Source organism: Durio zibethinus, chromosome 26 (assembly GCF_047325235.1).
Source record: "Durio zibethinus cultivar Kanyao isolate XHJ-2024 chromosome 26, ASM4732523v1, whole genome shotgun sequence".
NCBI classification, from domain to species: Eukaryota; Viridiplantae; Streptophyta; class Magnoliopsida; order Malvales; family Malvaceae; genus Durio; species Durio zibethinus.
The window spans coordinates 5,807,562-5,835,183 of NC_143187.1; the positions used below are offsets into that span (position 1 = coordinate 5,807,562).

The 27,622-nt window shown below is 33.2% G+C and overlaps 4 protein-coding genes across 5 annotated transcripts; 3 read left to right on the plus strand and 1 right to left on the minus strand.

Moving 5' to 3' along the window:
- Positions 1-1,645: 1,645 nt before the first annotated feature.
- On the plus strand, positions 1,646-5,422 carry LOC149511266 (uncharacterized). Its single transcript, XM_089755569.1, has 2 exons — positions 1,646-2,003; positions 2,808-5,422. Exons 1-2 carry the CDS (start codon positions 1,991-1,993, stop codon positions 4,904-4,906), a joined length of 2,112 nt encoding a protein of 703 aa, XP_089611695.1. The 5' UTR covers positions 1,646-1,990; the 3' UTR covers positions 4,907-5,422.
- Positions 5,423-6,786: 1,364 nt separating this feature from the next.
- On the minus strand, positions 6,787-10,604 carry LOC149511267 (uncharacterized). 2 transcript variants are annotated; one of them, XR_016334398.1, is made up of 2 exons: positions 8,357-10,604; positions 6,787-8,263 (listed from the first exon to the last, which is right to left on the minus strand). XR_016334398.1 is itself a non-coding variant. In XM_089755965.1 (2 exons), exons 1-2 carry the CDS (start codon positions 8,590-8,592, stop codon positions 8,080-8,082), a joined length of 315 nt encoding a protein of 104 aa, XP_089612091.1. In that variant the 5' UTR covers positions 8,593-10,604; the 3' UTR covers positions 6,787-8,079. The 2 variants fall into 2 exon arrangements, 1 of the variants encoding a protein (XP_089612091.1); XM_089755965.1 differs by having other exon boundaries at positions 6,787-8,158.
- A 4,485-nt stretch (positions 10,605-15,089) lies between these two features.
- LOC111274181 (uncharacterized) lies at positions 15,090-17,626 on the plus strand. The gene has a single exon (XM_022858812.2). It carries the CDS (start codon positions 15,237-15,239, stop codon positions 17,460-17,462), a length of 2,226 nt encoding a protein of 741 aa, XP_022714547.2. The 5' UTR covers positions 15,090-15,236; the 3' UTR covers positions 17,463-17,626.
- Positions 17,627-24,035: 6,409 nt separating this feature from the next.
- Positions 24,036-27,271, plus strand: LOC111274182 (uncharacterized). The gene is made up of 4 exons (XM_089755371.1): positions 24,036-24,140; positions 24,285-24,363; positions 24,446-24,565; positions 24,836-27,271. The coding sequence occupies exons 3-4, from the start codon at positions 24,553-24,555 to the stop codon at positions 26,926-26,928; spliced, it is 2,106 nt and encodes a 701-aa protein (XP_089611497.1). The 5' UTR covers positions 24,036-24,140; positions 24,285-24,363; positions 24,446-24,552; the 3' UTR covers positions 26,929-27,271.
- Positions 27,272-27,622: the final 351 nt, after the last annotated feature.

Sequence of the window (27,622 nt, forward strand, 5' to 3'; positions counted from 1 at the left end):
CTAAAAATTGGAAATTTTAAAATTTACAGAAAAATTTTTGAAAAATTATTGTTGGATACCTCTAAAATTTTTTTCTAAACTTTTTTTCTATTGATAAAATTAGTAAATCCGTCAACAACGGTGTTTCATATATATATTATAAAAAAAATTCTGAACTGTCACTGATACATATATATATGCACAGATATTTATATAAATAATACCTTCTTCTGACTTAATTTTGGTGTTTAATTTCTGAATAAAGAATTTAGCAAATGACTTGTTTGTTTTCTAAAGGTGGTTCTCGCATTAGCAAGGGGATGTCAACCGAGGCATAGAATAGAAAAGGAAAGAAAGTTCTCTACTTGGTTAGTTGTTGATAGCATAAATAAACACTATTCTTATAAATTCATCTGCAGCTTTCACCAAACTAGATAAGACATTCATTTTAACATTTAAAAAATATTACATGAAAGTTCTCTTTTTTTTTCTTGGAAGTTAGTTTTAAGGGGAAAAAAAAACTTTGTAAATAAAAGCATATTTGCCTACTGTTATGTGTCTAAAAATGCTGTTAAAGAGAAAAGGCTATGGTCAGATAGAAAACACAATGAAAAGTGCTGCCTTTACCATACAACAATATTTTTTGAAGTTTTAACAGCACTTCATGCATGCCGTGTAAACCCATTTGTGGCGTCGAACATGGAAATAAGAATGAAACGCTACTAATCTGAAAAGAGGGGAAACTTCAAAGGGGTTCTGCTTATAATTTACAAGTCTTCATTCCCTTTATGTTAGCATATGTGTAAAACTCTTTGCATCAATTCATTGCTTATCGGCTAATCCAAGTTATGTTATTGTTCTCTTGCTGTCCTCAGTACATTAACTTTTAAAGTTAATCAGTTATTCCCCGGCCTAATGATCCTTTACTACTCAATCTTTGTATTATCCCTGCTGAAAAACTCCAACGCATGCACACCCATGGTGGCGAGACCCCACATATACAATATTTTTGGACTAGTATGGTTTTCTATACAACATTCTAGTGTAATGTGCACTAATGCAGAAGAATCACATTTCTTCTCTTTGGTATTTTCCCAATTCCCTCTCCTATTGCTTTGCTAATTGATCACTTTTACCTTGTTTTATATATATATATATATATATATATATTCTTTTGCTGAGTGAACTTGCCCATTGAGAAATTGCTATTCTTTATCTCCTGAAAAACATTTGAAAAGAAAGTTGCTACCACTACTTAATTTGCTTTTGTCAAATGTGCAAGTAAAAATTCCGTATAAAAAATGCAGAACTTTCTGACAGAAGATTGTTTTTGTAATCTGTCACAGAAAAGTTAACAGATTGTAAGCTGTCGGAGATTCTTTACTTCATTACATGGAGAAATCTTGCACCACATGTATCATGAACAGTGATTGTCCGCTCCCTTCTCTTTGCAGCTATAAATACAGTTATGAGACCTTAACTGCATTTCTATTACTAGACAGTTGCTATAATTTTGGTCCCATTTGCATTAATGTTTCAGAAAAATATAGTATATAGCTATTCTTGGTTATCACATATCTTGCCCCAAAGTTTATGACCAAGTAAGCTTTGCATTCCCTCTTATGAATCCATCCTTCTTATGGTATATAGCTATAACTGTTTATAGCATTTTCATATATTCATCTTTGGCAGTTGCTATGATCCCCTATCCCCTGTTGCTTTTTTATTTTATTTTTTCTAATTAAGGTATAAATTCCAGCAACAACAGCTCAAACATTGCATTTCCACCCAAATCCTCACCAGCAATCACCTAGAGTAAGATCAGGTTGCTTCCTCTATCTTTGCTTAATTGCTTAGTTATAAGTTGCATTTTTGCAGAATTAGTACTTGATCACATTGCAAGCAGTTTCAGGCAAGGTCTCAAAGAGCGGGCCAAGCTACTTTTGTGTTGAGCATAGAGACATCTTCCACATCTTTTGGTGTATTTTGGTTGCATAACAGCACCGCCACTATGATAGTTACAAGTAAGTAGAACTGTAATTGCATATATCTGAGCAAATTCAGTTAATCCAAGTTACAAATCAGCTGCTTCTTGCATTATTAGTAGTGGCGTTCGTAATTCAGTTTTAATCAAATTAATCAACTAAATTGATTTAATTCAATTGATTATCAAATTAGTTTTGGTCAATTATTGAAAATAATTTTAGAAATACTTTGATTTTCGATTAATTCAATTTGAAAATTGAATTGATCGAATTATCTAAAATTTTAATTAAAATATAATAAAACTTATATATATATAATTAAAAAATATGAAATTGCTCATTTAATTTGAAGTTATTAGAGTTTTAATTTAATATTTTAATTTTTGAATAATTTTGTTGGATGATTTTATTTAATTGAACTCCCATATAAATAATTAAAAATTAAAAATTTAATTTAATTTAATGTTTTTTGTTACTTAATTAATCAAAAAAATTAACCAAATAGATTGAATTAATTTTGGTAGGTTAATTTTTTAAATTAAAAAATTTAATTTGATTAATAAAAATAAAATAATAACATAATTTGAGTAATTAAATTTTAAATAATTCAATTCAAAATTAACCTAACCAAATCAACGCCCTACTTATTAGACAAGAACTCTGCAGAGATCACTTAATTCCAAATCAATTCTTTTTAGCTAATTCTTTTGTTAGTTACTACTAGAATTAATTGATGTTTCCTTTAGGTTCTTATTTCAAAAATCATTTAACTCTATCATTTGTTTAATTTCTGCTGCATGTTACTTATAAAATCATGTAATTTGAACATGATTGAATTTCCAGTTGCAACTGCTCTGCTCTTCGTAGAGATCAAGGATGCTGCATTTCTGAAAACCTTGTCAGAAGTTATGCTATCCCTTTGGCTCAAATGGGAACTCCGTGCAATGGTTGTAATCAGCCTAACCGTTCAGCTTATACTGATAAGATATGGGAATCGACGGCAATTCAGCGGGAAGGGTGCGAAGCTTATCTCATTCCTTGTTTGGACGATGTACCTGTTTGCAGACTGGTTGGCAACAGTTGCCCTCAGCACCCTCCTCAGAAGCAGAAAGGAGCAACTAACCAGTCCACTCGTTATATTTTGGACCCCATTCCTACTGTTGCATCTTGGTGGCCCAGACACAATCACTGCTTACTCCTTGTCGGACAATGAGCTGTGGCCTAGACATTTCTTCGGTCTGTGCTTCCAGATTGGAGTGGCTCTCTATGTCTATGTCAAGTTTTGGACGCTAACAGTTACTAAGCTCACCTTTTTGGCCATTCCAATATTCATTGTTGGAATTATCAAGTATGGGGAGAGGGTTTGGGCCCTGTTCAAAGCTAGTAGCAAGCGGTTTAGGAAGTCTGTGTTCTCGGATTCCCAAAGTTTCCAGCTTGAAGCTGACCTTCAACAGGGGTCTTCAGAGGGGAAAATGAAGCTGGAGGATTATTTAGGTCACAGACAAATTAAGCACAAATACTGGTATCTTCAGCGAGCTTCTCATTTATTTCAGGTCTTCAAGCCCCTATTTTCGGACCTCAAGCTCAGAATTTACAATGATTTAAGTTACATATTTGAAATGGGTTCCGATGTGACTGCAGAAGAGGCCTTCAAAATTGTAGAGATTGAACTTGGTTTCCTGTATGATATGCTCTATACAAAGATTCCTGTAGTTTTATCTCGAGAGGGTGTAATTCTCCGCTGCATTTGCTTGTCATTCACCGTTTCCACACTGATCGCCTTCTTGATTATCGTTGGTAAGCATGGCTACTCGAAAGTTGACATTGGCATATCCTACTTGCTAATGGTTGGAGCTATCTTTCTCGAAATTTATTCAGCCATTCTACACCTTAGCTCTGACCGCGGAATTCTCTGGTTGACTAGTCAAAATAACAGGTTTCTTGAGGCTATTGGGTCTAAGTTAGTTCTTTTGACTAATCCCAAGGGAATTCGATCCATGGCACAGCACAGCCTACTAGCTTATTGCCTTCAGCCTAGGAAACTAAAGCTGGCAGCAGGTTTAAACATATTTGACCCAGAGGACAATTTGGAGAAGTATATCCATACCAGTTGGATGGATGTGAATCCTGATTTGAAAGAAATCATCTACTCTCATCTCAAAGAAAAACAAAGGAAATATAAAGAAGAAAAATTTGATTTCAAAGTTCTCACAGAGTTATTGGATGAGAGAGGTTACAAGGTGCTTAACGAAGAAGGAAAATTACCAGACACTACTTGGAGTGTATCTGATGCAGAATTTACCCACAGTGTCCTCTTATGGCATATTGCTACAGATTTTGTTTACCATGATGATCATCATAATTTTCGAGCAGGTAGCCTTGGTCCACATTGCGAAGTCAGTAAGCTATTATCTGATTACATGATGTATCTTCTCTTTCTCTGTCCAGCAATGCTTCCTGAAGGTATCGGTAGCATAAGGCACCATGATACCTGCATTGAAGCAGAGAAATTCTTCCGTAGAAAGTTAAGATTCAGGGAAGCTATAGGGGCGTTGTCTGGAATTGACTTTGAATCTCGATCATTCTTTGTCCAGATGGGAAGTCGGAGGAAGTCAGCATTCTTTGAAGGATGTCAGATTGCCTACCAATTGCAATCTTTAGTATCAAACTTTCGATGGGATCACCAAGAAAAATGGGATTTGATAGCTCAAGTGTGGTTAGAGATGCTTACTTATGCCGCGAGTGAATGTTCGTGGAAGGAGCATGCGAGACAACTTCAGCAAGGCGAGGAGTTGCTAACCCACGTCGCCCTTCTCATGGCACACCTTGGTTTGAGTAAGAAAATCAATCTGGTGCCATTACCCAAAAAACTTGAGGATGTTGAATTTAAGCCTAGATGGGATTGGAATAGGCTTGATAGATTGGCGTATTACTTGGCTTAGATTCATCCATCATCCTCAAGCCCGTCTTGCTTTGGGTACTCTTCTTATTTTTACATGATTTTAATTTGGCTTTCTATGTTTATCCTTTTTAATTTCAAATAAACATATGGATGCATACCAAAAAAAAAAAAAAAGCATTTTAATTTGGCTTCCTTTTTTTGTCCATTTTTATTTCGAATAAACATATAGATGTACACAAAATATAAAAGCATTCTTTGTTTTTTTTTTTTTAAATTGATGTATTTATAGTTTTATTTTACTTATTATATAGACAAAACTATATAATTTTCAATTAAAAAAAACTTAAAACTATTTTTTGTAGACAAAAATATAGGAATTCGATCAATATAAAATAATTTAAGAGGGGAAATAAAAGTTTTGCCAAAAAAAAATATAATAAAAAACAAAATAAAATTGAAAATTCACGATTGCAAATAAAAAATTAAATTAAAAAAAAAAAGGAGATGAAGGAACTTCCAATGTGTGGAGCTAAGGAAACACATTATTGCAATTAAGATGACATCTCGCCATTTGATGCAAAATACAAAAGACATAGAATTTATACGAATAAAATTTAGATCATCTTAAATTTGTTTAAATATTTGTCAATAAAAAAAAAAGATTGAAGGTAGTAAATATCATATGAAAATAAAGTATGATAAAATTAATTATCTCGTTTTTTTTTTCCACCTAGTATTACTGCAATTAAAATCACTGTACATTATTACAAAGCATCATTTTTTATAAGTCTGATTTTTTAGATTTTAAATAAGTCTAAAATAAGTTTTTTTTTTGTTCGTTTATACATCAAAGTTTAGAGTGAGATTTATTTTATTTTAATAAATTCATATTGAATTTATATATCGATCATCAAAAAATAATCAATTATTTAAATTTGTTCTTTTAGATTTTGATTGGGTAAAATAAAATTTTTGTAGGGATAGTCAACTATTTGAGACCTGCGGTGGGTAATGACATAATTCTTAAACATGAGATTCACGCATAAGAGCTTTGAAACTGCACATCTGATCATGGAATTCAATTTTATAGCAAATGAATGAAAAAAAAAAAAAAGTGAGTGAAGTCGAATAAAATTAGGGACTAAAAACAAGAAGAGCCTCCAACAATATGTGGAATTGCCAACCAAACCCAAAAAAAAAAAATGAACCCACTTATCTTGATTTAAATAACTGAATAATTTATTTATTTTTAAATTTCATAAAAAAAAAAAACCCACTTTTTTTAATTACCAACCCAGAGTTTGCCGTCTCTTCGAAGCTCAAATGCAACTTATCTTAAAATATGAATTTGGATAAAGGATTTCAACGAGAGAATTCATTTTTAAATGATTTTTAAAATTTTAAAATAAAAAATATTAAAAATTTTTAATTTTTTTTTATTCAAGAGAAGGTACATCCTTTTTAAAAAATCTTAACTTGAAACTAAAATCTCTTTATCATCATAAAATTTTTTTAATCACTAAATTAAAAAGTGGATGACAAATACTTAAAATTTGATAGAAAGGTTTTAATGAATTTAAATTCTCTTTTTAAAAATTTAATTCAAAAGGTGAAATGTGTAAAATTCTTCAAAATTTTAATAAACTATCAATTTTATTGATGCTCTTTTACATAATTTTTTTCTTCAATTATAACTAAAAAAGCTCACTTGAGAATTTATTTTTTGTTTTTTCACGTTATTAGCAATATTTATTAATTTTTGATAAATCCAACGACATTCAAATTACATATTTTTTCAATAATTTTTTTATTCTATCTCTATTATCATAATTTTTTATCTCATCATATTTAATATTCAAAATTTTATTTTAAAAAATATTTATCAATAAACAATGTAATTACAAATGCTAACATTTGAAATTAATACACTTTAAAATAATTTTATTTCAAAAATCTTTTATTTCATTCAATTGCATACTTAAATTTGGAGGCAACTTATCACCGATGGTCATTAATTTGCAGATCTCAACCAACGGTGACATCCAAGAGAATAAGTTAATACTAAGACCTGCGACAGACAAAAGCTTAAAGAAATTAAAAAAAAAAAAAAAAACCTGAATTAAAACATCACATCTTCCAAATAAACAGCACACCAGTAGTTTCAATGTGCCCTTTACCGTCTGCTTCCACAGCTGCATCACTACCCCATCCTTATTTCATGTTTTAGCAATCTCAAAAACCAAAACAAAAGTCTACAAGCACTGCCCCATCTTTTCTTTGGTCAATGATCAAAACAAAAACATATATCTCAAAATCCTTTTCTGAACTTGTTTTTTTTCTCTGTTTCAAAACTCAAAGTTTTCAATTAAGAATCATGACATTTGAAGAAGCATAACCAAATCCAACCCCGGATCATATCTTGGATTGGCTTGAAGATTCAGTATCACTCCTTACATCTTTCTAGGATGATCCGTACAACACGGCGACGTCAATAGCTACCAATGGTGGGATCAGAATCGAGATATAGGTCAAGATCTGATTAACATAAGCGATACTGCAACGTCCATCAATAGCCCCACCATTTCTATTGCTGCAGCTGCAAATACTACCAACAATGGCCTCATACAGTCTAATTCCACCATTCCTAATCCTCCCTTGCCATCCAATTCATCCAAGAGAAGGAAAAACTCTGATGACCTGGTTCTAAGGATATCTCAGAATCATCAACACAAGAGGAATCAGAGCAGTAAGATCAACGGAAACAAGGATGGGAAAGTAGGACCCGAAGAAGTGGCAAATAGAAGGTCAGCTGGAAACAAGAAAAATTCAAACAAATCTTCAGGAAATAACTGTAATAACGGCAATAACAAGGAAGATGGGCAGAACAGTTGCTAAACCCTTGTGCCACAGCCATAACTGCCGGTAACCTGACGCGTGTGCAACACCTATTTTATGTTCTCAACGAGCTCGCCTCACCTACTGGAGATGCCAACCATCGACCTGCAGACCAAGGCCTACGAGGCTGCGAGCCTTGACCCACCACCTATCCTCCTCTTCTGCTTCCACAGGATTTGTTACTTTTGCTTCCATTGAGCCTAAGTTCTTTCAAAGATCTTTACTCAATTTCTATGAGGTTTGCATTATTGTTATGCCCATTTACTAGGTCAACACTTGATCAACATGGCCATCAACATGGCCAACCCTTTGAGTCGTTCAGATGGTGAACCCCCACGTCGTCACGTCGTCTATACCCAAGGAAACGGCTCGCCCCTGGCCAAGAGAAGAACTCGCCCTGCATTCCATTGACGTCCCATCAAAACATCACTTCAGATATGAATATCTGATCTCCAACTTGTCTTAGAGTATTAAATACAGCTTTTAACAGACGTGAGCATGTCTATATGAGAAATGACATAACACTACAATCAATAAGCAATTTAAACTTTTAGCTTCAAAGTAGTTAAATAAATTGTAGTTTTTCTTAACTCACAGGGTATTCATGACCAAACAAAGCCTGAAGGAATGTATAAGGAGAAGCATTGATAGGCTGCAATTGATGACAAACTGTAGTAAGAGGCCTAGTTTTCCCCTAGCAGACTCATCCATATTGAACTTAAATAGCACGTTGACAGTTGAACAAGACCATTGTTCTCTAATTCTTGAATTTGTCTTTGTTGCACCCTGACCAGTTCTCGAGTAGGACCACCATTCATCTTCGGTCAACATTGAAAACCCTTCTGTGGCTTTTCCCGAGAATAAAGTTCTCAACTTAATATTCCTTCCCCATCCCAACCGCTCCCATTAAAGACTTATTCCTAGCTAACCATAATGCCCAAAGACTAGAGTAGCCCCGCGTACTGATAGCCACCTTTGTTTTTATTACTCCTGCAAACAGAGCATTTTCACATTGAGACACCAGATCCTCCACATTCTTTGGAAGCACTCATTACTGTTGTGAAACACCACAACTCTGATATTATTTGTTGGGATAAAAGCCTCCAATTCAATCACATCAGCGTAAATGAAATCAAACAATAAATCAAACACACAAGAGACAACAATTTAACGTGGTTCGATCTAACTTACCTACATCCACGAATAAGAAACAAGATCCATTAGTTGTAGAGAATTACAAACATACATCATATCATCAACCTCACTCAACAATCAATACTCATAAGACACTCTCAATCTCCTCTAGTCCTATGAAGTATTCTCAACCCAAATAAACACAAACCCAAACTCTTGTGCACCCTTTCAACACAGCCAAACACATACCAATATGTTCCCATACATCATACCTATGTGGACCCTCTCAGTCTCCTCTAGTCCACTTACAAACAAACACACACACCCATAAGACGTAGAGCCCCAATACTCCTATGGGTTGTCTATCCTACAAAACCCTACAACTCTCTTACATCTTTTTCTCATACCTAACCCTATAGAAACTTCACATATTTATAACCATGCAAACTTGCCCATTAAGAATTCCTTTCCTCTTAGAATTCTTCTCTTGTAAGTCAAACTTGCCTATTAAGAATCCATTTCCCCTTAAAATTCTTCTCTTGCAAGTCAAACTTACCTATTAAGAATCTTCTTTCTTTTAGAATTCTTCTTTTACAAGTCTTCTTGTCCATCAAGCAATATCTGACAAATCTCAAACAAATCTCTAATAAATCCCAAACAAATCTCTTATGGGATTTGAGTCAATATTCCCAACAATCTCTACCTTGACTCAAATTCCATTAATCATCTGTCTTCATGCTAGACATGCTTGACTCCACCTGCAATGAAAGTCTCACAATCATCTTCTCTTGTGTCTTCACGCTTCATACAAACCAATCCTCAATCTTAAACTCGAACTCTTCTCTTGAATCGAGCTCATTTAAGCTTACTTCTCCTCATATCTCAAACCAAGCTCTTCCCATATCTTAAATCTTCAACTCTTCTCACGTTTCGAACCTTCAGCTGTGATATCACTTGTTGTGAAACACCACAGCTCTGATACCATTTGTTGGGGAACACCACAGCTCTGATACCATTTGTTGGGATAAAAGCCTCCAATTCAATCACACCAGCGGAAGCGAAATCAAACAATAAATCAAACACACAAGAGACAACAATTTAACGTGGTTCGATCCAACTTACCTACATCCACGGATGAGAAACAAGATCCACTAGTTGTAGAGAATTACAAACATACATCATATCATCAACCTCACTCAACAATCAATACTCATAAGACACTCTCAATCTCCTCTAGTCCTATGAAGTATTCTCAACCCAAACAAACACAAACCCAAACTTTTGTGCACCCTTTCAACACAACCAAACACATACCCATATGTTCCCATACATCATACCTATGTAGACCCTCTCAGTCTCCTTTAGTCCACTCACAAACAAACACACACACTCATAAGACGTAGAGCCTCAATACTCCTATGGGTTGTCTATCCTACAAAACCCTACAACTCTCTTACATCTTTTTCTCATACCTAACCCTATAGAGACTTCACCTATTTATAACCATACAAACTTGCCCATTAAGAATCCCTTTCCTCTTAGAATTCTTCTCTTATAAGTCAAACTTGCCTATTAAGAATCCCTTTCCCCTTAGAATTCTTCTCTTGCAAGTCAAACTTACCTATTAAGAATCTTTTTTCTTTTAGAATTCTTCTTTTGCAAGTCTTCTTGTCCATCAAGAATATCTAACAAATCTCAAACAAATCTCTTATGAGATTTGAATCAATATTTCCAACAATTACTACTCCCACCACTTAAACACCATACTCCAAAGTCCAAAAATCTAGGAGTAGTGACATGACACCAGAACATGGTCAGAATCTTCCTCAAACAATCTGCACCAAATGCATACCATCCGGCTTTCTTCAAAAGTTCCTTGATCTGAGGAAGCTCTTTGAGGAGATACTATTCTTAGTTGCCGTCCAAATAAAATTTTGAACACTTGGGGGAATGTTATATTTCCACATTGAATCGAACCATACCTGCTGACCAGAGTCAAGATTTTGGCGGTCCAAGGTTGTTACAAACTGCTTGACCGGGAATAAGCCTCTTTTATGTTGTTCCCATATGAATTTAGCTTTTATATTCATCCTGAGGGAAACATCTCTCTCACGACTAGCTTCATACGTTTTAGCAAATCTTCTTCCCATTCAAATAGTGGTCTTCTAAATTGAAAATTCCATTCCCTTGCACTATTCATCATATCAACCCCCGTATTCTCCTTATTTGAAGCCAATAAAAATAGCTTAGGGAAGGCTTCTTTCAATGGTCTATCTCCAGTCCACTTATCTATCAAAAACTGAATGTTTGAACCATCACCAATAATCCATCTACATCCCCCAACACCGATCAGTTTATCAACACCATCAACATTTTTTTTATTAAAAATATCTTCCCACACATTTGACATATTTTCAGGCCGTGTAGCACAAGGAATCCAGTTTATCACTCCTCTCCCATATTTTTCCATTATTAATCTTCACCGTAGAGCATCTTGTTCTGTCCCTCAAATCACTAAAACACCAAAAGGAAAATCTTGTGGGATATAGAGATTACCTAATTCTTCAATGCTGCCTGACTTCATCTCGCTTCCCTTTCCATCCTCGTTAATTCTTTTTTATCATTTACGTAGGCAACCCATTTAATTTGAAGTCCTATTGAATTTCGAAATTCATTTGTAGTTGGTATAATATTAAAATTTTAGATTTTTTTTCCGGGTTATAAATTGACCCATTTTAGTTTGAATTGATATTAATATTTAGGTCCTACTGCGTTAATTGAATTTGATTTGAATTTAAACCCAAAAAAAAAGCCCATTTCCCCTTCTCTTTTTTTTTTTAATCATTTCATTTTATTATTGGTATTATTATTTTAAATGTTTTTATTATTTCCGAAGAATCAAATAAAAAAGAAGAAAAAAAAAAAGAAGGTGAAATTCTTGATAAAATTTTTGAAAATTTTGAAATAAAATTCGTTGAGATGATAAATTTTGCAACTTTTAAGGAATAAAATCTCAAGATAAAAATTCAAAAGTTGTTTAGCTCATTCCTCATCTAATCTGGAGTTTTATCTTAATGAAAGCAAAGTCCCTATATAATTCCAATCACACACCAAAAGGAGCATAAATAAGAAGGCAATTTCAAAGCAAGAAATAACACTTAAAATTATGATACTTTGGTTCTTAGAGTTTCGGTAGTGTTTCTTTAGGATTTTCGTCCTAGATTTCTAGACTAAGAAAGGAGGGGCAATGAAAAATTTCACACATTACCCAGAAATGTAGGTTAAGAGCATGACATCAACGTTGATGCTTCTCCTCAAAGGAAAGGCACTGGTTTCAATAATACTCAGATTAGCATGGGAAGATTATGTATATTTGATGTGGACGGAAAGGAATAAGAGGCTACACAAGTCAGAAGAAAGCAAGAGAGAACAGATCGTAAGGAGAATTAAAGATGCAATTAGGCTAAGGCTAGTTGGAGTAAAGAATATTGAATGTGATCAAGTTAATCAAGCATTGTGTGAAAAATGGGAGCTTACTCGAGACATGTTTGTAATGTAAATTGATAATTGATATTGTTGTACTTGGTACAAGGTAGCAGTATTTATTGTTTTTTTAGATAAATGAAAACAACACTTATCAAAAAAAGAAAAAACGTTGATACTTGTCAAGGGTTTTGGTTCATAAATTTTTAAATTTTGAGAGAAAAAATAATTTAGGTAAAAGTGACATTAAAAGAAAATTTGTGATTTCAAAGTTTTTATTGATTTAGGAAAGGTAAAATTTTTGTGTTTAGTTTACAAAAATATAAGATTACTTGATAAAATTTTTTATTATATTGTGTTTGATAATACATGAATAATAAATGACATTTATAGTATTAAAATATAGTCTTTTTAAATAAAGATTGTATTTTCTATTTTAAAAATATTGTTTCGTTAAATTTTGAAAAATATTTTTTCATCTTTTTAATAAAAATTGCATTTTGTTTTAAAATTCGTATTTCTTCAACTACTTGAAAAAAAAAAAGTTATTAAATCAAATGCTTTGATTTAAAGAAAACTTAAAAGAGAACTTTTTACTTGACACTCTCAAAATTTTTTCTAAAAATCCCTAAAAATTGGAAAATAAAAAATTTAAAGAAAATTTTTGGTTGGATACCTCTATTTTTTTTTTAAAATTTTCTTTCTATTGATAAAATTAGCAAATCCATCAACAATGGTGTTTTATATATATATTATAAAAAAAAATTCTGAACTTATCACTAATACATACATATGCACAGATATTTATATCAATATTACCTTCCTCTGACTTAATTTTGGCGTTAAATTTCTGAATAAAGAATTTAGCAAATGACTTGTTTGTTTTCTAAACGTGGTTCTCGCATTAGCAAGGGGATGTCAACCGAGGCATAGAATAGAAAAGGAAAGAAAGTTCTCTACTTGGTTAGTTGTTGATAGCATATATAAACACTATTCTTATAAATTCATCTGCAGCTTTCACCAAACTAGATAAGACATTCATGTTAACTTTGTAAAATATTACATGAAAGTTCTCTTTTTTGTTCTTGGGAGTTAGTTTTAAGGGAAAAAAGAACTTTGTAAATAAAAGCATATTTGCCTACTGTTGTGTGTCTAAAAATGCTGTTAAAGAGAAAAGGCTATGGTCAAATAGATAACACATTGAAAAGTGCTGCTTATACCATACAACAATATTTTTTGAAGTTTTAACAGCACTTCATGCATGCCGTGTAAACCCATTTGTGGCGTCGAACATGGAAAATAAGCATGAAACGCTACTAATCTGAAAAAAGGGGAACCTTCAAAGGGGTTCTGCTTATAATTTGCAAGTCTTCATTCCCTTTATGTTAGCATATGTGTAAAACTCTTTGCATCAATTCATTGCTTATCGGCCAATCCAAGTTATGTTATTGTTCTCTTGCTGTCCTCAGTACATTAACTTTTAAAGTTAATCAGTTATTCCCCGGTCTAATGATCCTTGACTACTCAATCTTTGTATTATCCCTGCTGAAAAACTCCAACGCATGCACACCCATGGTGGCGATACCCCACATATACGATATTTTTGGACTAGTATGGTTTTCTATACAACATTCTAGTGTAATGTGCACTAATGCAGAAGAATCACATTTCTTCTCTTTGGTATTTTCCCAATTCCCTCTCCTATTGCTTTGCTAATTGGTTTTATATATATATATATATTCGGGTTCTTTTGCTGAGTGAACTTGCCCATTGGGAAATTGCTATTCTTTATCTCCTGGAAAACACTTGAAAAGAAAGTTGCTACCACTACTTAATTTGCATTTGTCAAATGTTCAAGTAAAATCCCGTATAAAAAATTCAGAACTTTCTGACAGAAGATTGTTTTTGTAATCTGTCACAGAAAAGTTAACAGATTGTAAGCTGTCGGAGATTCTTTACTTCATTGCATGGAGAAATCTTGCACCACATGTATCATGAACATTGATTGTCCGCTCCCTTCTCTTTGCAGCTATAAATACAGTTATGAGACCTCAACTGCATTTCTATTACTAGAACAGTTGTTATAATTTTGGTCCCATTTACATTAATGTTTCAGAAAAATATAGTATATAGCTATTCTTGGTTATCACATATCTTGCCCCAAAGTTTATGACCAAGTAAGCTTTGCATTCCCTCTTATGGATCCATCCCTCTTATGGTATATAGCTATAACTGTTTATAGCATTTTCATATATTCATCTTTGGCAGTTGCTATCATCCCTTATCCCCTATTGCCTTTTTTATTTTTTATTTTTTAAATAAGGTACAAATTCCTGCAACAACAACGAAAGCATTGCATTTCCACCCAAATTGCCACCAGCAATCACCTAGAGTAAGATCAGGTTGCTTTCTCTATTTTTTGCTTAATTAATTAGTTATAAGTTGCATTTATGCAGAATTAGTAATTGGTCACATTGCAAGCAGTTTCTGGCAAGGTCTCAAAGGGCGGGTCAAGCTGCCTTTGTGTTGAGAATCAGAGACATCTTCCACATCTTTTGGTGTTTGTTGGTCGCATAACAAGCCCCGCCGCTATGATAGTTACAAGTAAGTAGAACTGCAATTGCATCTATCTAAGCAAATTCAGTTATTCCAAGTTACAAATCAGCTGCTTCTAGCACTATTAGACAAGAACTCTGCAGAACCCGCTTAATTCCAAATCAATGCTTTTTAGCCAATTCTTTTGTCAATTACTAGAATTAATTGCTGTTTTATTTAGGTTCTTATTTCAAAAATCCTTTTAACTTTAACATTTATTTAAATTCTGTTGCATGTTTTTTCTAAAATCATTTAATTAGAACATGTTTGACTTTCCAGTAGCAACTGCTCTGCTCTTCGTAGAGATCAAGGATGCTGCATTTCTGAAAACCTTGTCAGAGGCTATGCTATCCCTTTTTGTCAAATGGGAACTCCGTGCAATGGTTGTACTCAGCCTAACCGTTCAGCTTATACTGATAAGATATGGGAATCGACGGAAATTCAGCGGGAAAGATATAAAGCTTTTGTCATTCCTTGTTTGGACGATGTACCTGTTTGCAACCTGGTTGGCAACAGTTGCCCTCAGCACTCTCCTCAGAAGCAGAAGGGAGCAAATAACCAGTCCACTAGTTATATTTTGGACCCCATTCTTACTCTTGCATCTTGGTGGCCCAGATACAATCACTGCTTACTCCTTATCGGACAATGAGCTGTGGCCTAGACATTTCTTCGGGCTGTGCTTCCAGATTGGAGTGGCTATCTATGTCTATGTCAAGTTTTGGACGCTAACAGTTACTAAGCTCACCTTTTTGGCCATTCCAATATTCATCGTTGGAATTATCAAGTACGGGGAGAGGGTTTGGGCTCTCTACAAAGCTAGTAGCAAGCGGTTTAGGAAGTCTGTGTTCTCGGATACTCAAAGTTTTGACCTTCAACAGAGGCCTTCAAAAGGGAACATGAAAGAGAGGGTTTGGGCCCTCTTCAAAGCTTGCAGCACGCGGTTTAGGAAGTCTGTGTTCTTGGATACCCAAAGTTTCCAGCTTGAAGTTGACCTGCAACAGGGGCTTTCAAATGGGAAGATGAAGCTGGAGGAATATTTAGATCACAGACAAATTAAGAAAGAATACAGGTACCTTCAGCGAGCTTTTCATTTATTTCAGGTGTTCAGGCCCCTATTTTCGGACCTCAAGCTCAGAATTTACAAAGATTTATGTTACATATTTGAAATGCCCGAAGTGACTGCAGAAGAGGCCTTCCAAATTGTGGAGATTGAACTTAGTTTCCTGTATGATAAGCTCTATACAAAGATTCCTATAGTTTTAACTCGACAGGGTGTAATTCTCCGCTGCATTTGCTTGTCATTCACCGTTTCCACACTGATTGCCTTCTTGACCGTCATTGGTAAGCATGGCTACTCGAAAGTTGACATTGGCATATCCTACTTGTTAATGGTTGGAGCTATCTTTCTTGAAATTTATTCAGCCATTCTACATCTTTGCTCTGACCGCGGAATTCTCTGGTTGACTAGTCGAAATAACAGATATCTTAAGGCTATTGGTTCCAAGTTAGTTCTTTTGACTAAACCCAACAAAGGAATTCGATCCATGGCACAGCACAGCCTACTAGATTATTGCCTCCAGCCTAGGAAACTGAAGCTGGCTGCGGTGTTAAACATATTTGACACTGAGGACAATTTGGAGAAGTATTTCCGTACCAGTTGGGAGGATGTGAATCCTGATTTGCAAAATTTCATCTACTCTCGTCTCCTACAAAAACGACAGAAATATCGAGAAAATGGTTTTGATTTCAAATATCTCTCAGAGTTATTGGATGAGAGAGGATACAATGTGCTTGCGGAACACAATAAATTACCTGACACTTATTGGAGTGTTTCTGAGGCAGAATTTACCCACAGTGTCCTCTTATGGCATATTGCTACAGATATTGTTTACAGTGATGATCATCATAGTTTTCGAGCAGGTAACCTTGGTCCACATTGCGATATCAGTAAGCGATTGTCTGATTACATGATGTATCTTCTCTTTCTCTGTCCAGCAATGCTTCCTGAAGGTATTGGTAACATAAGGCACCAGGATACCTGCATTGAAGCAAAGAATTTTTTCCATAGAAAGTTAAGATTCAAGGAAGCTATAGAGGGTTTGTTTGGAATTGACATCGAATCTCGATCATTCTTTGTCGAGATGGGAAGTCGGAGGAAGTCAGCATTCTTTGAAGGATGTCGTATTGCCTACCAATTGAAAGATTTGATATCAAACTATCACTGGGATCACCAAGAAAAATGGAAACTGATTGCTGAAGTGTGGCTGGAGATGCTGACTTATGCCGCGAGTCAATGTTCGTGGAAGGAGCATGCGAGACAACTTCAGCAAGGCGAGGAGTTGCTAACCCACGTCGCCCTTCTCATGGCACACCTTGGTTTGAGCAAGAAAATCAATCTGGTGCCAGTGCCCCAAAGACTTACGGATGTCTCCTTCAAGCCCAGCTGGGATTGGGATAGGCTTGACCGATTGGCTTATTACTTGGCTTAGATTCATCCATCATCCTCAAACCCGACTTGTTTTGGGTATTCTTCTTATTTTTACAAGATTTTATTTTGGCTTTTTTTGTTTGTCCTTTTTAATTTCAAATAAATATATAGATGTATACCAAAAAAAAAAAAAACCAAAGGATTCTTTTTTTTTTTAATAATTGATGTATTTATAGTTTTATTTTACTTGGTTAACTTTTTATATAGAAAAAACTATATTATTTTCAATTCAAAAAAACTTAAAACTGTTTTATACAGACAAAATTATAGAAATTTAATCAATATGAAATAGTTTAAGAGGGGAAATAAGACTGAATTGAAAATTTTGCCAAAAAAATCATATAATAAAAAACGAAACAAAATTGAAAATTCACGATTGCAAATAAAAGGTTAAAAAAAAAGAGATAAAGGGACTTGCAACGTGTGAAGCCAATTGCAATTAAGACGACGACGTCTCTTCAATGAAGCAAAGTACAGAAGACTTGGAATTTATACGAATACGATTCAGATAATTGTAGTTTTTTTTTTTTTTTCCATCATCTCATTTTTTCATCTGAGTCAAAATCAATTTCGGCTACATAGTTATAGGGTGTAAATGCAACCACAACTTGAGAAACTGAAATAAGAAAAAGTTGTAACAAAAGAATTTAAGCATGTCAACCTAAGTAGATCCCAAATTCTTCAATTAAATTGAATAAATCATAAATTCAAATTTAAATGCAAATGACTTTAAACAATATTAAATATAAATAAAAATTTTATTAAGACTTCGTAATAAATCTTACCTGAAATAATAAAAGAAAACTCATCGTTCATTTGTTTAAATATTTACAAAAAAAAAAAATGATTAAAGCTAGTAAATATAATACAAAAATAAAGTATCATAAAATAAATTATCTTCATATTTTTTCCATCTAGCATTACTACAATTCGAATTAAACCTTACAATTCGAATTAAATTTAATAATTTCAGACATGATATAGTAATATTATATAAAAATAATATGAAAAAATTTGTATATATATTTTAAATAAACATGTTTTATGTTTATTCGTATTAACAAAAATTTTGACATGATATAATTTATGTCGCATATGTGTTGATTCGTCTAAATATGTGACATGATAAAAATAACACTTTTAATTTAATTTTGTTATACAAGTATACATTTAATATATTTAACATGTTTAATATAGTTTTTATATTTATTTGAATTTAATATAAACATATAAAGATTATTTTAATTTTAATTTTTAATTTTTTAATTATGATATTTAATTAGCTATTTAATATCATATAAAAATTATTTTAAATATTTAATTATGATATTCATTTAATAATTATTATAAAATTATTTTTATATTAATAATATAAATACAATATTAATATTAATATTAGTACTATACATTATTATTTTATTCTTTAATCTTTAATAGTTTATCATTTTAAATTTGATACTAAAATTTAATATAATTATGTAATATATATTAAATACATATTAAATGACTACTGACTTTTTTTTATATTTAAGTATTTTTTATATTATTAATATGTCAAATTTAATAAGTTATAAATGACTGATAGTTTATAATTATTTATTATTTTAATCATGTTCTTGTATATATTTATGTTAATCATATCTATTCATGTATATCCATATTAGTTATGTTTATTCATGTATATCTTTATTATTTATATTTATTCGTATCATATTTAAACGAATTAATTATACACGTATTAATCATATCATGTTGCATATAACCCATATATTAAATATGTTATATTTATGTTTATGATTTAAACATATTTTATAATTCGTATCGTGTTCATATTTTAATAATTCATGTCATTACACATATCAAATATAATACAAAAATATGAATTACCAGGTCTAATTCGAACCACTATACCATTATTGCAAAAAATCATTTTTTATTTTAAGTATGCTCCTTTAAATTTTGAATAAGTATAAAATAGTTTTTTTATAAAACAAAATCTAGAATGAACCATCTTTTTATCTTTTAATATCAAAGTAGATCATAGGTTTCATAAAAAACTTATATTACATTTATTGACCATTAAAAGATAATCAATTATTTAAAAAAAATTTTTTAAAGATTTTGAAGAAGTATAAAATAAATTTATTGTGTAAACAGGATAGGGGGATAGCCTATTATTTGAGAATTGGGGTGGGTAATGACATAATTCTTAAACATAAGATTTACTCATAAGAGGTTTGAAATTGCACATATGATCATAGAATTCAATTTTATAGCAAATGAATAAAAAAAAAAAGTGAGTGAAGTCGAATAAATCTAGTGACTAAAACAAGAAAAGCTTCCAACCATGGCATTGCCAAGGCAAACCACTTCCCCGCCACCACCACCACCGCCCCCCCCCCCCCCCCCAAAAAAAAAAAAAAAAAACACCCACGTTTTTTAATTACCAAACCAGAGTTAATTTGCTGTCTCTTCAAACTTCAGAGCCCAAATTCAACTTACCTTAAAAGATGAATTTCGATAAAGAATTTTAAAGAGAGAATTCATTTTTAAATGATTTTTACAATAAAATTATTTTGTTTGATAAAATAAATTTTAAAATTATTAAAATACTTGTAATTTGGAAGAGGGGTTTTAGTGGATTCAAATTTTCTTTTGAAATTTCAATTCAAGAGGTGAAATTTGTAAAATTTTTTAAAATTTTAATAAAATATCAATATTTATTATGCTTTTTTACATAATTTTTATTTTTTTCAATTATAACTAAAAAAACTCATTTCAAAATTTTTTTTTTTTTTGTTTTTCATGTTATTAGTAATATTTATACATTTTTTTTACAAATCTAATGACATTCAAATTGCATATTTTTCAATAATTTTCTTATTCTATCTCTATTATCATTATTTTTTATTTCATCAAATTTAATATTCAAATTTTCTTTTTAAAAAATATTTATCTAAAAACAATGCAATTATAAAGCTAATATTTTCAACTAATGCATTTTAAAATAATTTTATTTAAAAATTCCTTTATTCCATTCAAATGCATCTTTAAATTTCGAAACAACTTCTCTCTATAGTCATTTGCATGTCTCAACCAACGAGACATCTAAGAGAATAAGTTAATGCCTAAGACCTGCGACAGACAAAAGCTTAAAGAAGTTACAGGCTTAAAGAAATTAAAAAATATATATATATATACAACAACAACAACAACCTTAATAAAAACAACACGTCTTCCAGATAAACAGCACACCAATAGTTTCAATATGTCCTTTACCGTCTGCTTCCACAGCTGCATCACTACCTCATCCGTTATTTTATGTTTTAGCAATCTCAAAAACAAAAACAAAAGTCTACAAGCACTGTCCTTTCCTATCTTTTCTTTGGTCAATGATCACAACAGCAACATGAATCTCGAAATCCTTTTCTAAACTTGTTTTTTCTTCTCTGTTTCAAAACTCAAAGTTTTCAATCAATAATCATGACATTTGAAGAAGCAGAACCAAATCGAACCCCAGATCATATCTTGGATTGGCTTGAAGATTCAGTATCATTGCTTCCATCTTTCTTGAATGATCCGTACAACAAGGGCGACATCAATAGCTACCAATGGTGGGATCAGAATCAAGATATAGGTCAAGGTCTGATTAACATAGGCGACTGCAACTTCTATCAATAGCCCCACAATTGCTTTTGCTGCTGCTGCAAATACTACCAACAATAGCCTGATACAGTCTAATTCCACCATTCCTAATAATCCCTTGCCATCCAATTCATCCAAGAGAAGGAAACCCTCTGATGACCTGGTTCCAAGGATATCTCAGAATCATCAACACAAGAGGAATCAGAGCAGTAAGATCAACGGAAACGAGGATGGAAAAGCAGGACCCGAAGAAGTGGCAAATAAAAGGTCAGCTGGAAACAAGAAATTCAAACAAATCTTCAGGAAATAATTGTCACAACGGCAATAACAAGGAAGATGGGCAGAACAGTTGCTAAACCCTTCTGCCACAGCCATAACCGCCGGTAACTTGACTCATGTGCAACACCTATTGTATGTTCTCAACGAGCTTGACTCACCTATTGGATGTCGGTTGAGATATGATTCACATATTAGTAAAAAATCTCACATCATTAAAAAATTTAAATAAGATGTCTTATATACTCATGAAAGATTCAAGAACCTAATATCTTAAACTTTTGAGCTCAAGTGATGTGTAACATATATATATGGGCTCTCTGTATGCTCTCATGACTTCCAAATGTGATTTATCTCTCAATAAGTGGTATCAAGATCAAAAGTCACGGGTTTGAGTCTCAGTAGTATTGTTGGGAAAGATTATTGGCAGATCGAAGGTTGGCAACGTGTATCAACTCCATGTATTCGAATAACGATATTAAAAGAGATTGTTGGTAGATCGAAGATTGACCGCGTTCATCAACCTCATATATTCGAACACCGGTATTAAAAGTTCGACTTAAATGCAGCAAATATATAATAATATGCAAAAACAAAACACTTAAGTGGACTATTAGTTGAGTTAACCTAAAATATAAGTTTGACGGAGCATTGAAATAACCTAGTCACCCAAGTTGAATACTGTGCTTTGGTCCAAAAGTGCACTAGAGATATGAGGTTGTCTGATCTAAAAGAATTGTTGATAGAACTTAATCGCACAAGAAAGTCGAGGTGAGACTTAATTAGAACTCACAAATGAATGGGAGAAATTGTTAGAATATGGTTCACATGTAAGTAAAGAATCTCATATCATTAGTAAATCTGAATGAAATATTTTATATATATATGAAGAATCCGAAAAACCTAATAATTTAAGCTTTTGGGTTCAAGTAGTATCTAATATGTATATATAAACTTTCTGACGTACTTCCATAGGCTCTAAGTGGGGTTTTATCTCCAACAATGCCAACAATCGACTTGCAGACCATGGCCTACGAGGCCGCGAGCCTTGACAACCTATCCTCCTCTTCTGTCTTCTGCTTCCACAGGATCTGTTACTTTTGCTTCCATTGAGCCTAAGTTCTTTCAACGATCTTTAAGTCCTTGGTTTGCATTATTGTTATACTGATCAACATGGCCAATCCTTTGAGTCGTTCAGACGCTTTACCAGTCATCGTGATTTCAATGTTAGCTGCTGCTAAAATCGGCACAATGATCAAACTGAGAGTTACCCAAGAAGACACTGCCAAAGTCATAACCGAGTCTCCTGGTCAACCTGGTGTCCTGGACGCTGTTGTACCCCATGACATATAGAGACACTATTCTTATAAATTCATCTGCAGCTAGCTTTCACCAAGCTAGAGATGACACTCATGTTAACATTGTAAAATATTAAACGAAAGTTCTCTTTTTTGTTTTTGGGAGTTAGTTTTAAGAGGGGGAAAAAACTTTATAAATTACGTGTCTAAAAATGCTGTTAAAGGCTGTGGTCAGATATAAAACACATGGAAAAGTCTGCCTTTAACATACAATTTTGTAGTTTTAACGGCCCCTCATGCATGCTGTGTAAACCCATTTGTGGCGTAGAAAATGGAAAATAAGTTCCAAACTCTACTAATCTGAAAAAAGGGGAAATTTCAAAGGGTTCTGCTTATAATTTACAAGTCTTAATTCCCTTTACGTTAGCAACTTAGCATATATATAAAACTCTTTGCATCAATTCATTACTTATCAGCCAATCCAAGTTATGCTATTATTCTCTCGCTGTCCTGAGTACATTAACTTTTAAAGTTAATTAAGTTATTCCCGGGTCCAATGATCTTGACCACTCAATCTTTCTATCATCCCTGCTGAAACTCCAATGCGGACATACCCATGGTGGCGAGACCAAGCGTATGCAACATTCTAGTGTAATGTGCACTAAAGTAAAAGTTCTTCCTTGCTTTTCTTTGGAACTTTCCCAATTCCCTCTCCTATTGCTTTGCTAATTGATCACTTTTACCATTTTTTATGAGTTTGTATTTGATAAGTTATCAGTGTATAAATTTTATATATTGTCACTAAATCAAATAATATTATCTCATTAATGAACAAATATCAATCTTTAAAATAAATATATAAAAATTAATATTTTTAAAAATTTTATTCATTAATGAGGTAGTATCATCTGATTTATTTTATTAATAAGATGATATCATCCTATTCATTGATAATGTATAAAATTTATATACTGACAATACATCAAATATAAATTTTTTTATATTTATATTTTTTCCAGTCCTTTTGCTGAGTGAATCTGTCCAATTGGGAAATTACTATTCTTTTATCTCCTGATAAACATTTGAAAAGAAAGTTGCTACTACTACTTAATTTGCATTTGTCAAATGTGCAAGTAAAATCCCGTATAAGAAATGCAGAACCTTCTGACAGAAGATTGTTTTTATAATTTGTCACAGAGAAGTTAACAGATTGTGAGCCGTTGGAGATTCTTTACTTCATTACATGGAGAAATCTTGCACCACATGTATCATGAACATTGATTGTCAGATCCCTTCTCTTTGCAGCTATAAGTACAGTTATGAGACCTCAACTGCATTTCTATTACTAGACTGTTGTTATAATTTTGGTTCCATTTACATTAATGTTTCAGAAAAATATAGCATATAGCTATTCTGGGTTATCACATATCTTGCCCCAAAGTTTAAACCAAATAAGTAAGGTTTGCATTCCCTCTTATGAATCCATCTCCCTGGAACCCCCCCCCCCCCAATAATTGTTTATAGCATTTTCATATATTCATCTTTGGTAGTTGCTATCATCCCCTTTCCCCTATTGCCTTTTTGTTTTTATTTTTTTAATTAAGGTACAAATTCCAGCAACAACAGCTCAAACATTGCATTTCCACCCAAATCTCCACCAGCAATCACCTAGAGAATGATCAGGTTGCTTCCTCTATCTTTTGCTTAATTAATTGGTTATAAGTTGCATTTATGTAGAATTAGTATTTGATCACATTGCAAGCAGTTTCAGGCAAGGTCTCAAAGGACGGGTCAAGCTGCTTTTGTGTTGAGCATCAAAGACATCCTCCACATCTTTTGGTGTTTGTTGGTTGCATAACAAGCACCGCCACTATGATAGTTACAAGTAAGTAGAACTGCAATTGCATATATCTGAGCAAATTCAGTTATTCCAAGTTGCAAATCAGCTGCTTCTATCAATATTAAACAAGAACTCTGCAGAGCTCGCGTAACTCCAAATCAATGTTTTTTTCCTAATTCTTTTCTTAATTACTAGAATTAATTGATGTTTCATTTAGGTCATTATTTCAAAAATCTTTTTAACTCTAACATTTATTTAATTTCTGTTGCATGTTATTTCTAAAATCATTTATTTTCAATATGTTTGAATTTCCAGTTGCAACTGCTCTGCTCTTCATAGAGATCAAGGATGCTGCATTTCTGAAAACCTTGTCAGAGGTTATGCTATCCCTTTGGCTCAAATGGGAACTCCGTACAATGGTTGTGCTCAGCCTAACCGTTCAGCTTATATTGATAAGATATGGGAATCGACGGAAATTCAGCGGGAAAGATTTAAAGTTTTTCTCATTCCTTGTTTGGACGATGTACTTGTTTGCAGACTGGTTGGCAACAGTTGCCCTCAGCACTCTCCTCAGAAGCAGAAGGGAGCAAATAACCAGTCCACTAGTTATATTTTGGACCCCATTCCTACTCTTACATCTTGGTGGCCCAGATACAATCACTGCTTACTCCTTATCGGACAATGAGCTGTGGCCTAGACATTTCTTCGGGCTGTGCTTCCAGATTGGAGTGGCTCTCTATGTCTATGTTAAGTTTTGGACACTAACAGTCACCGAGCTCACCTTTTTGGCCATTCCAATATTCATTGTTGGAATTATCAAGTATGGCGAGAGGGTTTGGGCTCTGTTCAAAGCTAGTAGCATGCGGTTTAGGAAGTCTGTGTTCTCGGATACCAGAAGTTTCCAGCTTGAAGTTGACCTTCAACAGGGGCCTTCAAATGGGAAAATGACGCTGGAGGAATATTTACAGCACAGACAAATTAAGGACGAATACAGGTATCTTCATCGAGCTTTTCATTTATTTCAGGTGTTCAGGCCCCTATTTTCGGACCTCAAGCTCAGAATTTACAGCGATTTAAGTTACATATTTGAAATGCCCAAAGTGACAGCAGAAGAGGCCTTCAAAATTGTAGAGATTGAACTTGGTTTCCTGTATGATATGCTCTATACAAAGATTCCTATAGTTATAACTCGACAGGGAGTAATTCTCCGCTGCATTTGCTTGTCATTCACCGTTTCCACACTGATTGCCTTCTTGATCGTCGTTGGTAAGCATGGCTACTCGAAAGTTGACATTGGCATATCCTACTTGTTAATGGTTGGAGCTATCTTTCTTGAAATTTATTCAGCCATTCTACATCTTAGCTCTGACCGCGGAATTCTCTGGTTGACTAGTCAAAATAACAGATATCTTAAGGCTATTGGTTCTAAGTTGGTTCTTTTGACTAAATCCAACAAGGGAATTCGATCCATGGCACAACACAGCCTACTAGATTATTGTCTCAAGCCTAGGAAACTGAAGCTGGCTGCAGCGTTAAACATATTTGACACTGAGGACAATTTGGAGAAGTATTTCCGTACCAGTTGGATGGATGTGAATCCTGATTTGCAAGAAATCATCTACTCTCATCTCATAGAAAAACAAAGGAAATATAAAGAAGAAAATTTTGACTTCGAAGTTCTCACAAAGTTATTGGATGAGAGAGGCTACAGTGCGCTTAAAGGAAAAACAGATGACATTATTTGGAGTGTATCTGATGCAGAATTTACCCACGGTGTCCTCTTGTGGCATATTGCTACAGATCTTGTTTACCATGATGATCATCATAGTTTTCGAGCAGGTAGCCTTGGTCCACAGTGCCAAATCAGTAAGCTCTTATCCGGTTACATGATGTATCTCCTCTTTCTCTGTCCAGAAATGCTTCCTGAAGGTATTGGTAACATAAGGCACTATGATACCTGCATTGAAGCAAAGAAATTTTTCCTTGAAAAGTTAAGATTCAGGGAAGCTATAAGGGGGTTGTTTGGAATTGACATCGAATCTCGATCATTCTTTGTCCAGATGGGAAGTCGGAGGAAGTCGGCATTCTTTGAAGGATGTCAGATTGCCTACCAATTGCAATCTTTAGTATCAAACTTTCAATGGGATCACCAAGAAAAATGGGATTTGATAGCTCAAGTGTGGCTGGAGATGCTGACTTATGCCGCGAGTCAATGTTCGTGGAAGGAGCATGCGAGACAACTTCAGCACGGCGAGGAGTTGCTAACCCACGTCGCCCTTCTCATGGCACACCTTGGTTTGAGTAAGAAAATCAATCTGGTGCAATTACCCCCAAGGCTTAAGGATGTTGAATTTAAGCCTAGCTGGGATTGGAATAGACTTGACAGGTTGGCTTATTACTTGGCTTAGATTCATCCATCATCCTCAAGCCCGACTTGCTTTGGGTATTCTTCTTATTTTTACAAGATTTTAATTTGGCTTTCTTTGTTTATCCTTTTTAATTTCAAATAAACATATGGATGCATACCAAAAAAATAATAATAATAATAAACAAAAGCATTTTAATTTGTCTTCGTTTGTTTGTCCTTTTTTATTTCAAATAAACATATAGATGTATACAAAATAAAAAAGCATTCTTTGTTTTTTTTTTTAATAATTGATGTATTTATAGTTTTGTTTACTTATTTTAACTTTTTATATGGAAAAAAACTACATTATTTTCAATTAAAAAAAGTTAAAACTATTTTTTATGGACAAAATTATAGAAATTTGATCAATATAAAATAATTTAAGAGGGGAAATAGAAGTTTTGCCAAAAAAATAAAAAATAAAAAATTCACAATTGCAAATGAAAAATTAAAAAAAAAAAAAAAAAGGGGAGATGAAGGGACTTATAATGTGTAGAGCTAAGGGAACACGTTATTGCAATTAAGATGACATCTCGCCATTGATGCTAAATACAAAAGACTTAGAATTTATATGAACAAAATTTAGATCACCGTAAACTTGTTTAAATATTTGCCAGTAAAAAAAAAAAAAAAAAGATTGAAGGTAGTAAATATCATATGAAACTAAAGTATGATCAAATAAATTATCTCTGTAT